The 18811-nt window shown below is 29.9% G+C and overlaps 1 protein-coding gene across 2 annotated transcripts in view; it reads right to left on the bottom strand.

The window, feature by feature from the left end:
- LOC107452999 (uncharacterized) overlaps positions 1–18811 on the bottom strand; it is a 108494-nt gene that overhangs the window by 74382 nt on the left and 15301 nt on the right. The window contains exon 1 of one of the 2 annotated variants that reach the window (XM_016069653.5): positions 9174–9626. The exons of the other annotated variant lie outside the window; for it this stretch is intronic. Coding sequence (XP_015925139.2) covers positions 9174–9261 — 88 coding nt within the window. The 5' untranslated portion in view covers positions 9262–9626. Of the gene's footprint in view, positions 1–9173; positions 9627–18811 lie in introns of those variants that run through there. 2 annotated transcript variants of the gene reach the window in all.

The following is an 18811-nucleotide window of genomic DNA, read 5'->3' as shown; positions in this document are numbered from 1 at the left end:
ACTGATGTTGATACTTTTAATAATAAATTGTGTTACAATTGTGGTTCAAGAAATCATATTTCAAAATATTGCATACATAAAGATAAGGGTTTAAAGTGTTTTAAATGTGAAGCGTTTGGACACAAAGCTTCGCAATGTCCAAAATCAAATGCAAAAACGGAAGTTGCTACTTTAAATGTGAGTGTAGAGCCAAAGTTGTTTAAAATGGCAGTAGTTGATAACTGTGAAATCTTTAGATACAGGAAGTCAAGCCACTTTAATCAGAAGATCAGTTTTTAATAAATTAAACTCTAAAGAACTATTTCCCTTTAATTCTACTCTAAACAGATTTGGTAAATCAACAGTGACTCCATTAGGTTATTTTAAAGAAAGTATTAAAATTGATGATTTCAAATATTTTTCTGAAATATGTGTTGTAGAAAATGATATGATGCCTTATAACGCTATTATAGGCCTTAATGCTTTAATGCAGGGTGAATCAATTATCAATGAAAAGGGTATCACAATTAAAAATAAAATTCAGTATTTTGACGAAGTAAACTATTTGTCTATTTTACCAATCGATCTTACTATATCTGATGAGGTTGAAATTAACATAGATCCTTGTGTTCCTAATGTTTTAAAAAATAAGTTACAACAATTAGTTTTAGATTATGCGCCAGATAAACTTAAGACAATTAATGTGAATTGAAAATTTTGGTTAAAAATCAGGAACCTATACCTATATTTCCTCAGCCACGCAGATTGCCGTTTTCTAAAAAAAGACTGTAGAAGCTCAAGTCGCTGAATGGTTAAAACAAGGAATAGTGGAACCTAGTTCTTCCGAATATTGTAGCCCCGTTGTAATAGTTAAGAAAAAAGACGGATCTCCTCGTGTTTGCATAGATTATAGAAAATTAAATAAGATAATTGTAAAAGATAGATTTCCCCTCCCATTAATTGAAGACATTTCAGATAGACTACAAGACTTGAAAATTTTCAGTACAATTGATCTTAAGAATGGATTCCTACGTGTCGATGTAAATGAAGATAGTAGAAAATACACTTCATTTGTGACACATGAAGGACAATATCAATTTCTTAAAGTTCCCTTTGGACTATGCAACTCTCCCGCCGTGTTTCAAAGATTCATAAACACCATTTTCAGAACTTTGATTAATGAGGGTATAGTTTTACCATATTTAGATGACATAATTATTTTGTCTTCTTCCCTTGAAGAAGGTATTGAACGACTAAATCTAGTGTTGAATATTGCTAGTGAATATGGACTTGATATTAATTTTAAGAAGTCCCATTTTTTAAAGAAGCGCATTTAATTTTTAGGTCATGTGATAGAGGATGGAAAAATATTCCCATCTACCTCTAAAACCAAAGCAGTTCTTAACTTTCCAGAGCCAACAAATTTGAAAAAAAATTCATAGTTTCTTGGGATTAACCGGATACTTCAGAAAATTCATTCCGAACTATTCTATAATAGCTAGACCGTTGAGTGACCTGCTAAAACAAGATCGAAAGTATAAGTTTAACATTGAAGAAAAGAAAACGTTTAATCAATTAAAATCTTTGTTAGCCCAAAATCCTGTTCTTTCAATATATAACCCTAAATACGAAACTGAATTACACACAGACGCCAGTTAAGAAGGATATATTGCCTTTTTAATGCAAAAACCCCCAGATGAAAAACTATTTCACCCCACTTACTATATGAGTAGGAAAACGACTGATGCTGAAAAAAGGTATTCCAGCTACGAACTTGAAGCTCTTGCTATCGTAGAAGCCCTTAAGAAATTTCGCTTCTATCTGTTAGGTATTCGATTCAAAATAATTACTGACTGTGCTGCATTTGAAAAGACTATGCCAAAACGAGATTAGTCAACTCGTGTAGCTCGTTGGGCACTTTTGCTGCAGGAATTCAACTACATAATTGAGCATCGTTCTGGAAATAAGATGGCTCAAGTAGACGCTCTTAGCCGATCTCCAATTAATGTATTTTGTGTTACAGTTGATAATATTTTACCAAGACTCAGATCAGCCCAAGATAAAGATACTGGAATTAAGACTATAAAAGAACTACTTAAAATGTCAAATTATGAAGATTATTGCAATAGAAATGGAATTTTGTATAAATTGTTAATGTCAAAGAATTGGTGGTTGTGCCAGAAAATATGCAAATCGAAATTATAAGAACAGCTCATGAGAAAAGCACTCGGGAATTAAATATACGGAAAAAGAAATCGAAGAATATTATTTCATACCCAAACTTAGACAGAAAATAGAAAACATCATAGCAAATTGTGTTCATTGCATACTGGTGAATCATAAAAGAGGAAAGAAAGAAGGGCTATTACATCCATTGCATAAAGAAGATATGCCTTTGAAAACTTTTCATATTGATAATCTCGGTCCTTTGGAGAGCACCCATAACAATTATAAATATGTGTTAGCGATAATAGATGCTTTTACGAAGTTTGTATGGATTTATCCTACGAAAACTACAACGTCAGCTGAAACTTTAGCCAAATTAGAAATCCAAAAAACTGTATTTGGAAGTCCTTCCCAGATAATTTCAGATAGTGGGACAACATTTACCTCCAGTGAATTTGCTGATTATTGCTCAAAAGAAATATTAAACATCATTTAATAACAACAGGTTTACCAAGAGCTAACGGACAAGTTGAGCGTATTAATCTGACCATCATATCAATTCTTTCAAAATTATCCATAGAAAATCCAGTTGAATGGTACAAGCATACAAATAAAGTTCAACAAGCGATTAATTCGACCTATCAAAAAAGCATTGACACTACTCCATTCGAATTGCTTTTTGGGACAAAACTGAATAATAATGGACTGGTAAAACTGAAAGAAAGGATTGAAATTGAATTTCAGGCTCATTTCAAGCCCAAAGAGAAGAATTGAGAAAAGACGCAAAAAAACAGATTTTTAAAATCCAAGAAGAAAATAGAAAGACTTATAATTTAAGAAGAAAAGAGCCGAAATCTTACGAAGTTGGAAATTTAGTTGCCATTAAAAGAACTCAATTTGGACCTCGTTTGAAGCTAAAACCTAAGCACCTTAGCCCCTACAGAATAACAAGAGTAAAAGGAGGAAATACGTATGCTGTGGTCAAAGAAGGAAGTCACGAAGGACCCAACTGCTCAACAACATGTGCAGAATACCTTAAGTCATGGAACAGTTGTCAAGAATTTTAGTGCTTGCCAAGACAAAAAATAAAGACTGTAATTTTTGAAGATAAAAATGAATTGCTAAAGAAGTGAATTTGATTTTTGAAGAAGACGAAAGACGTAAAAGAAGACGAAAGACGTAAAAGAAGACGAAAGACGTAAAAGAAGACGAAAGAATTTAAAGACGAAAGACGTGAAAGAAGACGAAAGAATTTAAAGACGTAGAAGAATTTCAAGACGAAAGACGTGAAAGAAGACGAAAGAATTTAAAGACGTAGAAAAAGTTCAAGACGAAAGACGTTTAAAAAAAGGACGAAAGACGTTAAAGAAAAGAAGACGAAGCCGTGGAAGAAGAAACAAAAGACTTGTAAAGACAAGAGAGTGAACGTGCCTGAACTGATTGACTCTTACCTGAAAGATTTTTTCATGAAAGACGATATTAACCTAAAACATTTAATTTTTTGATATCAATTATATTTTTCAGTCTGCTCTGCTTTTTCTTTTCTTTTTCTTTTTAGAGTCGCTGGAGGACCAGCCGAAATGCAGGACGGCCGATCTGTGGTACCAGTTCCTGTACACAAAGCTGCAAGCTGATCTCAGTTCTCAGATCCGTCAGCTAGAAGTCGCCTTAAGCTAGAAGTCCTGCCAGACGATGTAAGCTGGAAGCTGCTCCCTGTGCGCATGACAAGGAAGCAATGGGAATTTCCCTAAGAGAAGAGCGCGGTTTGAAACTAACCGAAAATGACGTATATGGACTCCAAAGAGGAGTTATGATTATGAAAGATCGTAACGACGAACTCTTACTCATTAATTTTTTTATGTTATTTATGTGATTGTTAATCATCCGTGTTTATGTAAATTTCTCTTCAATCTATGTTTTGTAAAAGAATAGTGTCTCTTTTTATTTTCAAAGACGGCCACTCTTGCCGACCCCACACACATATATAGTTCAAACATTACAGAATAATGAAAAGAGAAGAAGAAAATTTTTAAAATTAAAATAACATTAAAAAAAAATAATAAAAATTCGAGAAAAAAAGGATATAATCTCTTCATTAGCTCACGCGATTATATACGCAAAAAGGAATGGAGCAGTAACAATTTAGCACCTCGCAAAAAAATATGTTAAATTATTCTACATTTTGTACCCGGTACGAAGAGCCTAATTCAGATGGGAATTTTGAATCGACATACTCTGAGAGCAAAAGATTTTTTGAATTGCATTCAATACCTGAAATTTTTCCATCTTATAAAACGTGTGGTGATAAAAGATTTAAAACTTGCCTTAATATCAACAAAAAAAACATATAGTAATTCATAATAACGATGATCTGCTTGTAAAATTAAAAAAGTTATTTATATGTTAGACTGTGGTTTTCGTATTATGTTGGACAAACCAGTGACTCTCTTAATACTCGAATTAATCAACACCGTTCAGATCTAAACAATATTACAACTATCCCTGGAATTGAATCATTTCAGAGAACATATAATAAAAAAATACGCAGCGAGATTTTTAAAATACTTTTTACGGAGATTAAGAATACTAGTTCTACCTATATTTTGTCATAAAGATAAAATGATATTGCTCACAGAAGTCTTTTCAATAATTTCGTTATTTCATGAATCTGCTTGAACGAAACGTTTTATTACTTGAAAGCTAAAATGAGAAATTTTAACTATTGTTATTTATTTAAGTTCATTTCATTAATTTGTTGAGAGCGACATTAATTATAAGGATATCCGTCGTCTATTATACTACGGATGTATTAAATCATATCGCTTAAGTAATTTATTTTAAGCAAACTATTTAATATTACACCGTTGGTCTGACCTATAGCCACTCAAGTAAACCACAATATTTTTTAAGAGTCGTGATGGCTCAGGGGATAGAGCAATCGCCTTCCAATGAGGTGAACCGGGGTCGATTCCCAACAATGGCTGGTCTATAAGAATTCCTCACTAACAGCAGTGCTGATGTAAAATATCTTCAGTTATACATGGAATGATTGGTCTTCTTGCTGCCAGGCTAAACATAGGAGTTTTCTTTGGTTTTCTTTTCCATAGTTACGCCGGCTAGTTTCATCAAAAAGTCCTGCACGAAGGCAAATTTCTCCCAATATTTGATTCAGGAGTTACCTGGTCTTCTGGATTGGGTTCAAAATTACAAAGATACGGAGTTGAACATTAGTAGTCATAAACCCGAAATCGGGTTGGCTCTTCAACGATCGTTATAAAATAAAATATTTTTTTTGCTAATTCAAAAACATTTTGTTGCTATGTTGCAGATACCGAAACTGGAATATTTCCTTCAATATCTTAAGAAAACGTACATTTATAAAAGCCCAATTTGGACTTGAGAGGAAGAAATATATCTACATTTTAGTAAGATTCATAATTTTTAATAGCATAATAATTTTAAGTTAACAAGGGTGTAAAAATACGCCCAAAATATACCCTAAAACATATCTACAATAAATTTTTTGAATCTATTACTAAAAAATACGTATTTTTTTTTCAATTCCGAGTGCGACGTAACTTGTTTGAAATAACTGTCCTTGTAACTAGTTAACTTTAATGCCTGTAGCATTTCTCACTCGACTTTTGAAAATTCAATAATAAACGGAATTTTTTTGACTTCCTTAGAAAATGGTCTTAAGGTTAGCAGTAAAAAAAATTCTTTTTACCGCATTGAGTTCGTTCAGAAAGTTGTGACTAATTATTAGTTTTTCAATTTAAGAGCCAATGTCATTATCTTACGTAAAACTTATTTCAATATCGCGTGACTGTGTTATTACCTGACTTATACTGTGTTGTTACATGAGTAATCTCAAGAATCTGAAGCGAAAAGATTAAAACTTGTTTGATTTGAAAGATGATAATAAAGGTAGGCATGTTTTGAGCGTTCAAAAATGAAAGTCACAAATCTTTCATACCAGATGAGGGTTGAGAATGGGCGCCAACTTCTGAACTCTCAAAACATGTCGACTTTTATTTCCATCTTCACATTTTTGAAATCGTCAAGTATCCTGTTTAAAATTTAGGTCATTATTTTGATAAGAATTTTGTACTTGTAAAAGTAAACATCTGTATTTTAATATTTTACAGAGTTCCTTAAAAAAGAATATTGCAACTATGAAGTCAACGAAACCAAATATTAGGAGTTAATGAACTAGTATCTTAAGAGTCTTTAAAAGTCCTTATATGTAGTGAGGATGGTGAGAATCATAAAATAACCTTCAATATTGTAATTATTAAGTTCAATTCAACAGGATAAGTAATTATTAATTCAATTTTAAAACTAAAATATCGATAACCTGGAACTGAATCATTTTAGAGAACATAATTTTAACGGTGTCAAAATTAATATTTTAGATACAGTAGAAGATTTAAGACTACAAAAAGAAAATTACTACATGCTTTTATACGAAACAATTTTGTCATATGGGCTAAACGATACCTTCCAACATACACAGATTAATTTTAATAACTCCTCAACTTATTCACTTTTTCATATTAAAGATAAGCCTACAAATCGAGGTAAACGGGGATCAAGAAGTAATAAAAACTCTCTTAATTGTAACAAATTAAATATAAATTTTATTTCTAATATGGAAAAAGATTTTAATAAACATTATAATATTAAACCACTTAAAGATTTTGTTTTCTCCCTTAATAATGATGTATATAAGCTTCAAGATCTTATTATTAGCTTTTCTTTTATTAATTTACACTTCAAAATTCTTTGTTTCGATCTTGTTAAAGCCAAAATCAGTAAAATTCCTCTAAATAAAAAGAAAAATTTAGATAATTATTATTTCGTTGCTAACTTTCAAAATCCTATTTTCGATAAGATCAAATTTCATAATATTTTTGAAAATTTTAAAACTTTACTTCCATTAAAAGATTTTAACATAATTAAAAGCTTTAAATATAATAAATCTCTTGGTAGAACTATATTTAATTATAATGATATAAGCAAAAATTTAGGGAGGATTAAAGTATCCGATTATGAATGTCACTGTGAAGAAGAGAAATATTTTTATTTTGTTGATAAACATCGTAAACATATTATTGCTGGTAATTTAAGTATTATAGAAAACTTAGAACTTAGGAATTTAATGATAAAAGGCACAAAATTTAGACCCATTTACCATACATCAATTAATAAAATACTTTCTTTATGATCTCAATATTTTTTGTTTAAAGATATCAAATAGATTTTCGTTACCTTTAGATATGATAACAGAATGGAAATCGAGTTTTTATTATTACTTTAAAAACTTTATTTTCAATAATAAAGATAACTTAAATAACAGTAACAATTCAACAAATTTTTTAAAAATTGTTCAATCAATTAAGCAACAACAAAAAACTTTTGTAATTACTCCCATAGACAAAGCTAACAATAACTATGCAATATTCTGTAAAAAATTCTATGTTGAACTTTTAAATACGGAATTAAAAAATAATAAAAATTTTAAACTTAGTAATTTAAATAATAATATTGTCATTAAAAAAATTTTAGCTTTATATAAGAGGTTAAAAACTAAAATGAACAATATACAATTTCCTTACTTAATTATCAGTCCTAAATTTCATAAAATTCCTATAAAATTTAGAACAATCACGTGTGGATCTAGTGCTTACCTAACTAAACCTGTCACCATTTTCTCTAAATACTTAAATAAAATTATTAGCAATATTATTAAAGAAGGTTTTTCTTGGATTATCACTAATCAACCGATTTTAGAATTCATTAAACATAATAAAAATAATTCGATTGCTACTTTTGATTTCCAGGATCTTTTTAAACTATCTAAACTAAAAGATGTCCTTTTGAATTATTACTATGATTTTAAAAATACCCTTTATTACGATTTCAATTATTTATAAATTCAATTTAATTTTTGTCCTTTCAATAATTATCTTTACAATGGAAAGGATATTTTTCTTCAAATTGATGGAATACCACAAGGATCTAACTATTCATCTCTCTTAGCTAACTTATTTTTGCATTATTTTGAAAAAAAATATTCTCTTATTATTAAATTTGTTTTTAGATTTATTGATGATTTAATTTTCAAGATTATACTATTTTAATAAATAATATTTACCCCGAGGTATTAATATTGCTCCGTAATCATGATGATAACACTAATTTAAATTTTTTGGATTTGAGTATTATTAAAGAAGAAAATGTCTGATTTGTTTATTTCTACGATAAAAGAAATTATTTTAATTTTAATATAAATAAACTAATTACTTGGAATTCTAATGTTTCTAGGAACATCTATTTAAATACCACTTTTAATGAAATGAATAGAATTAAAAGAATATGTAGTAATGTTTATTTATCCAAGAAACAAATAGTTAACTCTTTCAAAATTTGATAAAAAAACAATGAACACCCAACTAAAGTAATTAAATTCTATATAAAATCATTGAGTTAATTGCATATTATTTTAAATAAGAAAAAAAAATCTTTGGCAATTTATATGATTTTTACCATGTTGTTAGAGATTAATAAAATTATAAATTGGTGCGAATAAAGTAAAGCTATTTACGTATTAAAATTGATAGATGGGTTGAAATCATTGGTAAATTACTTGTATTTGGATATAGTCATGATAAAAAATAATTAAATGATTGAAATGTCATGATAAACAAATTAAGGCCGAAATATATAAAAGGTAATAAAACAAAGGGGAATGTGATCGTTAAGGAAAGTGGTAGTACAATACTAATGTGGGATAACAGTAACCCAATAGGTTCAAAGGGGGGTGACAAAGTGTGAGTTTTGAGCGAATTGGATAATTTGGTATCACCATATTTGGAAAAAGGGTGAAAAATAAATAAATTTAAGATTAAAGATAAAAATGAGAAATGACATGCTATATCCAGATACAGACTTGGCATTTAATACAGTAAGATGATGTTTCCAATGAGAAAATTACAAATTCCCTTAACAATAAAAAAGGTACTCACCACACACATACAGGAGGATATGATAAAGACAATCATCATGAAAATAGAGGCAAATAAATTCTCCAGCACAAGATGGAATTATTAACATATCATTTTATTTTGTAACATACATCTTTCACCACATCTACTAACACAAGAAAGGCATTCTATTAAAATGGGTGACGGGAGAATTAAAACACAGAAGGCGTCATAGATAAAAGTAGAATATAAAAGAACGAGTAATTTAAATTTTAAAATAAATATGGAAAGAAAGCTTAAATTCGAGAAGGTTTTTTTTTTAATGCTAAAGAAAATTAAAGGTATAAAATGTTGATTTTAAATTTACAGAAATTGTTTATAGTTATGGATTTAATTTAAGATAAAGGTTAAGAAAAATTTTTTAAAAAAATCTCTCGTTACGGACCGCATCTCGGGAAAAAAAGGATCAGCAAGAAGAAAGCACAAAAAGAGAATCTCCTAAAAGTGACTTAAAAATTCCTTAACTGGGCAGGACCAGAAAAGTTACAGCTAATAAAATTTAAAGAGGTGGAGAGTTTGAAAGTTAAAGGAAAGAGATTGGTTAGTTAGAAGTAAAAAAGAAAGAGGAATTGATTCTCTCCCATAGGAAGTGCGATGACCCACAGGAAGTGCGAAGGTCACGGTTGACCATGAGGGAGGTCAAAAAGAAAGTAAAATAAAAATTGCTATATTGAAAAAAAAGAAAATAGTTTAAAGAGAATTAAAGGATTAGATAAAATTAAAAAGATTAAATTGTCTCATTACATTAAGTGTAAATGTGACACATATGGAAATCCATTTCGGGCAAATCTGTGGCAAAAATTATGTGCAAAACAGGCAATTCATGTTTCGTTCTCGTTTCTATTTAAATTTTTTTTTCTTAAATAAATGTTAATTTTCTAAAATTATTAATTGTCAACTTATTTAAATTATCCAGTATTAAATTACTTTGCGCATATTCATTTCAGGCTAACTTGGTAACTAACAAATCAAACGCACTTCAGTAAACACGCACTTTAATACAAAAGCCTCTATTTATGCTTTTATCTCATTTTGCGTTTTTGGCTTTATATTTTGCAATCTGGCAATCTTGTTACGAAAATATTTTAAATCATTCTATTCCATGTAAGTTAATTTAAATTTGCTACTCGCTTTATAGATTTCATTTCATGTTTTATTCTGTTTTTTCTTTATATTTTATTTTCTGTTCTTACCTGATATTTTTACTTTTTGCTGTAATTTTTTAGTAATTTTTTTTTGCTATTGTATTGATATATTTTGCTTTGGCTAGATTGATACAATATTAGAGAGCACTCCTTCCTTTTTGCGGATATAATCGTGTGAGCTGATGAAAAGATTATATCTTTTATTTTACGGATTTTTATTATTTTTTTCCCTTTTTTCGGATTTTTTTTCCCGGTTTCTTGTTATTTGTTATTTTTATTACTATTTTTCTTCCCCCCCCCCTTTTTTTTTCATTGCTATGTAATTTTTTTCCATGCTTCCTCTACATTTTGAACTTATTTTATGAGTTCTATTTACTTGCAGCTTATGCGCAGTGAATAAAACTTATTGTTTTTCTTAATTTTCTTCGTTTTTTCTTTTCTGTTTGTATTTAATTATTATGCTATATATATATATATATATATATATATATATATATATATATATATATATATATATATATATATATATATATATATATATATATATATATATATATACACTGGTTATCATAAATTAAGGAAAAATCACAAAAATAGCGATAACTCTTTCAAAAGTAAGCCAAACCGTGCAAAATTTGCATATGTTGTCCACTAAGAGTAGCTGAGTAAAATTGCAATATGCAAATTAGTGGCGCTGCACTCGGCTTACGTCATCTGCCTGGAGCATAAAAGTCCAAGTTTGAGAGAAAGCACACAAATTTTACTGTGATTGCGACATTGAAAATCTGAGATAGCCAATTCGTAATAATGACCTCTAGGCATCATTTGCCTGAAGAACTACGATGGAGAGCCATCGGGAGACTAGAGGCAGGGCAGAGTCAATCAGAAGTGGCCAGATGGCTAAATGTGAGTCCATCTGTGGTTCATAGACTTTGGAGGCAATTTCAAACCACAGATTCGGCATCTAGGAGGTTCAGTCAAGGACGGCCAACTGTTACGACCAGTGCCGATGACCGATATTTGACATTAAGTGCACGCAGGAATAGAACCGCTACTCCGACACATCTTAGATCCTCTCTTGCTGCAGCCACCGGAAGGTTGGTGTCAACGTCAACTGTGCGCAGAAGGCTCCACGAAGGTGGTCTGTATGCGAGACGACCAGCCATTTGCGTGCCGCTCACATCACGCCATAGGAGAGACCGTTTGCAGTGGGCCCGACAACATGTCCACTGGACGTCAGATCAATGGAGGCCTGTTCTCTTTACGGATGAGTCCAGGTTTAGTCTAGAAAGTGACAGTAGACGTTATTTGATATGGAGAGAACCTGGGACCCGTTATCATCCATCAAACATCCGTGAAAGAGATGCATACGGAAGAGGCAGTGTCTGTGTTTGGGGAGGCATATCCTTAGGAGGGCGCACATACCTCCATGTCTTTCCAAGGGGAACCGTGAATGCTCAGGTTTATCGAGACAACATCCTTGATGCTTATGTGCGCCCATATGCCGGGGCAATTGGTGATTGCTTCCTGGTACAGGACGATAATGCAAGACCACACAGAGCTCGCATTGTTGATGATTATCTTCAACAGGAAACAATTACTCGCATGGAGTGGCCAGCTCGATCCCCGGACTTGAATCCTATCGAGCACGTTTGGGATGCTCTAGGGAGGCGTGTATCTGCCATCAATCCGCCCCCCCAGACACTTGCCACGCTTGCAACTGCTTTACAAGAGCAATGGCTCTCACTTCCTATTGAACTGATAGACCGCATAATTGAAAGCATCACACATCGCTGTTTGTGCTGTATTGCTTCTAGAGGCAATCATATTCCATATTAAAGGTACTTTTTCTATTGCAAACCGATACTTCCAATTTGTTTATTTTATACATGTGCTAATTTCTATACTACTATTAATGTCTGATAATTTCTTTTTATGTTGTTTAATACCTTACTATGTGTTGTATATTGTGGGTAAGTTTCATAAAATTCCATGTGTAATTTCTTGAGTTATCGCGATTTTTGTGAATTTTCCTTAATTTATGATAACCAGTGTATATATATATATATATATATATATATATATTATATATATATATATATATATATATATATATATATATATATATATATATATATATATATATATATATATATATATATATATATATATATATATATATATATATATATATATATATATATATATATATATATATATATATATATATATATATATATATATATATATATATATATATATATATATATATATATATATATATATATATATATATATATATATATATATATATATATATATAATAAATAAATAAATACAAGAAAACACGAAGAAATTTAAGAAAAACAATAAGTTTCATTTATTGCGCTTAAGCTGCAAGTAAACAGAACTCATTAGATAAGTTCAAAATGAAGATAAAAAAAAGAAAAATTATAGACATATGAAAAAAAGGGGGGGAAATAATAAGTAAAAAAATAACAAACAGTTTAAAAAAAAAAAAAAAAAAAAAAAAAAAAAAAAAAAAAAAGGATGAAATTTTATTTAAAAAAACTGGGGAAAAAAAGATATAATCTTTTCATCAGTCCACACGATTATATCTGCAAAACAGAGTGTTTATATATATATATATAAACCCCACCATTGGCCCTGATAATTTTTTACGGTAGCATACAGCAGCGTGCAAAAGTCTGCGTCCACCCACTATATTTGATTAGAATAAACTTATTTGTCTTCTACATGCATGACGGTTATGTGTCTAAAGAGACAAAAAGAATATATTATTGCGCAATGGACTGTCCTTGGTGAAAAAATACTGTTGACAAAAAAATTTATCCCTGTTTTTTGGATGAAAAACAAAGAACCGATTAAATGAGTTTCATAATCTAATGTCATAATAATGTAATGTCATCATGATAAATGTCATAGTATGGAAGCACTTTCTCAAATGCTAATTCACAAATATTTTTTTAAAATTATGAAAACAAAAATTTATTTACAATAAAGTATTGCTTAGAGAGGGTAAAATTATAGGTGACAATAATTAATGGTGTGCCACTTTATTCTCGTTGCATTTTTTAAAAATAAATATGGAATTTTAGTGAATATTCTAAAAATTCCTTTAATGACGCTTATTTCTTAAAATTTTTCTTTATCTAAGGAACGAAAGTTAACCATATTTTTAGAAATACTTCAAAGGAAAATGTCTTCCATTATTAATATCAATCGTTTTCTAATTGTTTGAACTTTTAAATTTAAAAAAAAAATGGACACACGTTTCAAAAAGTAAGCACTTTTAAAAATTCTACAACTGGCTATTGGTCAGCAGCAAATTTTCCTAGTTTTGCGCACTTTGTTGATGGTTCTTTAAAGGTGTTTTGATATTTATGTTATGTAAGGAATTATAGGGTGAAAATATTTATTTGAAAGCTGGAAAACATAATAGTTTGGGGGTATTCACACAGAAATGGGTGTTCAAAACACCTTTGCACTGCAAGAACAGTTAATATGTGCCACAACCTTTTGGCCAGATAGTGTATATAAATTCGCATTTGTTCTGATGCAATTTTCTACAACAAATAATTGAAAACAAAAATTTGAGATAAATTAGCGAAAAAACAGCATGGCTTTTGAGAAAATAGGAATTTCGAAAAAAAACTCTTATCATATTCATGAATAAAAATTGTACTTTCAGCGTATAAATTTTTTTTCTGTAGCATTCCTACTGGCTGCAGAGCGGCCAACAAGGTTTCTTTTTTACTGCAAGTTAATAATTCTCATTATTGAATGTCAAAATAAAATTTTTTTCATCGCACTCCCTGCACATTTTATCAAATTTTCTTAGTACTTGATAAAAACATGTGTTTTTTGTTTGCATAAAATTACTAAGAACATTACAATTTTATTTATTCAGAAAACATTTAATTTTCTTTCCTTTCCCAACGGTCTTTTCTTAAACGGTTTTTACAAGAAGAAATTAGTATGGTTAATACTTCTTAGAACACTTGTAACATCTAAGAAATCCAATAAACTAAAAATTATAGTTTGGTTTTAACTGGTATTTTTTTAGAGAAAATAATTACAAATACTATTTGTTACATCACATATTGAATATATTATGATTTACAAAAGTAAAATTTTTAAATTTAGGCTATTATTAACTAATATTTTCGTCGAATAAAAAGATAGGGAATTAACACATTTTCGAACACAAAAACTCACTGGTGTGCTCAAAACATTTAACGATTTTAAATAAAGCATGATTTTCATTGTTGTAAATTGAATGTTGGTAAAAATGAAATTTTTTTTGTTAAAAGATGTTGGTCTAGTTAGCTTTAACTAAATTATTTGTGAAAATTTCTGACGCCCACATATAAAAATATTTTTCAAATGTACAGATATATATTTATGTGTGATTTTTTTAAAATATTTTAATGGTTGATTTGAGCCAATCTATTCATGGTCTACACAAGTCAAAACGTTTTGATGACTTAGGTGCAATTTATGATGATCCAACATCATTCGATGGTCACCATCATCCAACATTTCCCATTATGCGTTTATGGTTATGGCAAACTTCCATCATTTCATGATGGAAAATGATACTTTAATACCATGATGGTTAACCATCAAAAGAAGTTTGATTCTCATTAATCAACAATCCATGATGATCCGTTATGGTTCCAACAATACATTTCCATGTTGGTTTAGCGGGGATTTTTGCTGGTTCTGAGGAATATACCATCAAAAAAATTTTAAATTTTTTTAATTTTTTTTTTATGTTAGACTATCATAAACCAGTCCGAATACCTACATGGGAATGATGGTTGTATTCATGATCTTTCAAACATTTGATTTCTAAGATAGTATGATGGAAATTCATGATGGTCCATTATGGTACAACAATGCATTTTCATGATGGTTTAATAATAATTCTTGTTAATTCAGCAGGAATATACCATCAAAAAATTTTATTAATGCTGACCCACCCAAAGTCTGCCCGAATTCCTTCATTGGGGGATGGTTACTTATGCTGTTCACCATCAAAAAATACAATGATTAATTCATGATGGAATTATTGATGGTTACCATAATGGAGGAGAGGAGAATCCCCCACTTTTGAGATACTTCCGCTGTCACTCTGGAATGAAATATGGACTTAGGAAATATCAAATTTTCTTGATCGTGAGAATCATGCGTGAAATTTTCTTGATAGTGAGAATACGGCTTTTAATTTAAAAAAGGCTTTTTTTTTTTCAGAACTCAAGTGAACGAACATTTCCTAATTTTTATTTTTGTCTTAAGAACATAGTTTAAAATGTTTTTTACAGTGGAACTTTATGATTTGTAAAAATTTAGATTGTTTTGAACTCTTTATTTTTTTACAAACTTCATTTTGTTTACCCTTTGTTCAGTATTTTTTTTTTAATTAGCTAAAAATAATCGTAATCAAAATGATTTATTTTAAATATTCTATTTCAAAATTTCACGGTAAATAAATTCCAAACCAATGAAGTTTAAATAAATTTCAGGTGCTTTCTTTTAGTAGAACGGCTATTTCATAATATTTTTCATTTCATAATAAAAGTATTATTTTATTTTATTAACACTGTTGAACAGTCTACCCAATATTTTATTTGCGACTCCTGTAATTTTGAACTAGAAGACAAGGGAACACGGTAAGAACTCCCCCCGTCAAAAAGTATGAGGCCGCTATAGAAGCAAGAATAGAGCATTTCAGGGAGGGTCTTCACTCTAGGGCTAACACAATAGACCGAAGTAAAACCTCTCCTAAACAATGACTTGAAATGGTTACCATAGCCATCGCCACAGGTCCAGACGAGTGGGGAATTCAGATAAACTAGTCCTTGTAGGACTCTTTAGAGGCATTATTTTCTATAAATATTGCACGTAATTAATGCAGTTAAATTCTGAATTATTTCTGAAAATCAATACGGTTTATAGCGAACTGCCGGATATTAGTGAACGAAATGTTCGCTTCCATGCCTTGCTACACACGCTTAATGTAATTTATTATGGATATTAGAGAACCAAAAAAAGGGAGTTGGATATTATGAACTTTTTTCTGTCTTCGACTGATTTATTTTCTTTTTTGCAATAATTTTGAAATTTCTAACTTTAAAATAAATACATGTACCGATTTTAAAACCATCTATAACATGAAATGTAGTAATAAGCATTTTTTCTTGTTTGCTTCATAATTGAATTGGTTCAGCATTCAACGAAGCAGCACTCTTCCAGTATCTGGACAAATGCTTCAAGTCAAAGCCGATGAATTTGCTAAGCGATTGATTTGGTGAGACTATTTTTATGTGCTCGAATGGCTGATTAAACAGGTTTAAAAATAACATAAATTCAGGAAAAGTTATCTGAGAGCCAAGAAGTGTTTCGATATCTGATGTTAAGGATCAGCTAAAAATTACATATTTTTTTTGTACGCAAGACGAAGAGTAATAAAAAATAAACACATTTTTGTTATTATTTCTCAGTCATTTTTGTATTTCATTTCAATGGTAATTTATTTAAATAATGTGGAATAAAAGGGGGGAACTATTAGTTAAATAGTTATAGTGAAGGTTTAAATGAAGGTTAGCTGGGTTTGACTGCACTTCAGTTTATTACTACAGAAGGAAGGCAATTACTGTTTGAAGCAGCGCTATTATGGTAATACACATACATAATTGGCCTATTCTAATTTCCTTTAGTAGTACCCTATAATATAATATGTGGCCCAGTTTGAATATTATGGGTCAATATTAAGGGGAGGACCATGTATGAATACAGTATAAAGAACTTATCATTTTAACGCTATTTAACACACTATTATATCTACCTATGCGATATATCTATAAATATATATATAAAAAAGTGGTTTTATTATGACTTAAGGATAAATACTTATTTTAGCATTTTTTATGTTAAAGTATATGATGCATGCATTTAACAGAACGAAATCTTTGAATTTTCGTAGTTTGGTATTGTTGTTTTAAAATCATTATAATTAAAATTGCTACATATGCAACACATTTTATTTTAAAATGAGCAACGCAACCATAAAATTGTAGAATTTTTTTATGAAATTAAAATATAAATCTTCATCTAAATACAATTCTTTGTGGCATTTATTATGAACATATAGAGTGAGTCTCTTGAAATGTTTTTTGAATCCTTATCATATAGAGTTTATGTCAGGCTGAATTAATTTGCAAGCTACAAGCGCATCAACGATTATTGGAATTATAGAAGAAAAAAATCGAAACCTGATAAATGGTTTCTTATTATCCGCAAAAAACTCTGCTAGTGAACTGCAATTAATTCTCTTGTTTTGTAGTTTTTAAAAGGCGAGAATAGCTTATTATATTTATTTAAATAGTGAAGCATTGTTGCCTTTATGAAACTTTTTAAAAAGAAAATAACCATATTTTGCATTATACGTAAAGGAGAGCTGCAGTGACTTAGAGGATAGAGCGTTTGCCTTCCAATCAGGTAAACCGGATTCGAATCCCAGCAATGGCTGGTCGATACGTATTCCTCACGCGCCTTGCACCGACCACAGTGCTAACGTACAATATCCTCAGTGGTAGATGGATCATGGGTTAAAGTCCCCTTGCCATCAGACTAACCATGGGAGGTTTCCGAGGTTTTCCTCTCCTTGTTGCAAATGTTAGTTTCATCAAAAAGTCCTTCAAGAAGGCAAATTTCTCCCAATACTTGATCCAAGAGCTCCCGTGTCTTCTGGATTGGGTTCAATATTAAGAGGCGACAATATTGGATCGGCTGTTCAACGACGGTGGTAAAATAAAATAAAATACGTAAAGGAAAACCAGAAAAATGTTTTCCAGATTGCTTGCTGTAACAGGATTCCAGCTAAATGCTCATTATCGCAAATGAAATTTATTTTTTAGAATCAATCATTTCTTTTTCAGTATCCTTGACAAACAGCCTATCATCTTTGTGAATATAACGAAACGCTATTCTTATTTTTGTAAAACTCAACATAGAAATTAAAGTAACTTGTAATTTAAGTATCGGAGTAAAATCATATTTATGAAAATTATTAAAATAACTTTTTTTAATAAAAATAATCAGATTTTGCGAGCAAAGGAAAACCATGAAAATGGTTTTCAGATTGCTTGACTGTCATGGGATTACATCTAAATTTTCATTATCGCAATGTACTTATTATTATTATTATAATCTATCCTGTTTTCTTATCATCCTTGATATATAAGCCTATCATCTCAGTAAATAATATGAAACTCTACTTTTTAACAGATATCAAATTTACTTTTAATTTAAACACAGGAGTAAAATCATCTTTTGTGTTTTTGCTTGAAAATAATCAAAATTTATGTTACGCACAATGAAAATAACGAAAACGTTTCAATAATTGAACGATAACAGACGATATTGAGCATATTAGTGATAATTAGTGGT

This window comes from Parasteatoda tepidariorum, chromosome 11 (assembly GCF_982258835.1).
Source record: "Parasteatoda tepidariorum strain Cologne lab strain chromosome 11, Ptep-v5.0, whole genome shotgun sequence".
Classification (NCBI taxonomy): Eukaryota; Metazoa; Arthropoda; class Arachnida; order Araneae; family Theridiidae; genus Parasteatoda; species Parasteatoda tepidariorum.
The sequence above is the reverse complement of the archived record's forward strand: the minus strand, read 5'-3'. Positions and strand labels throughout refer to the sequence as shown.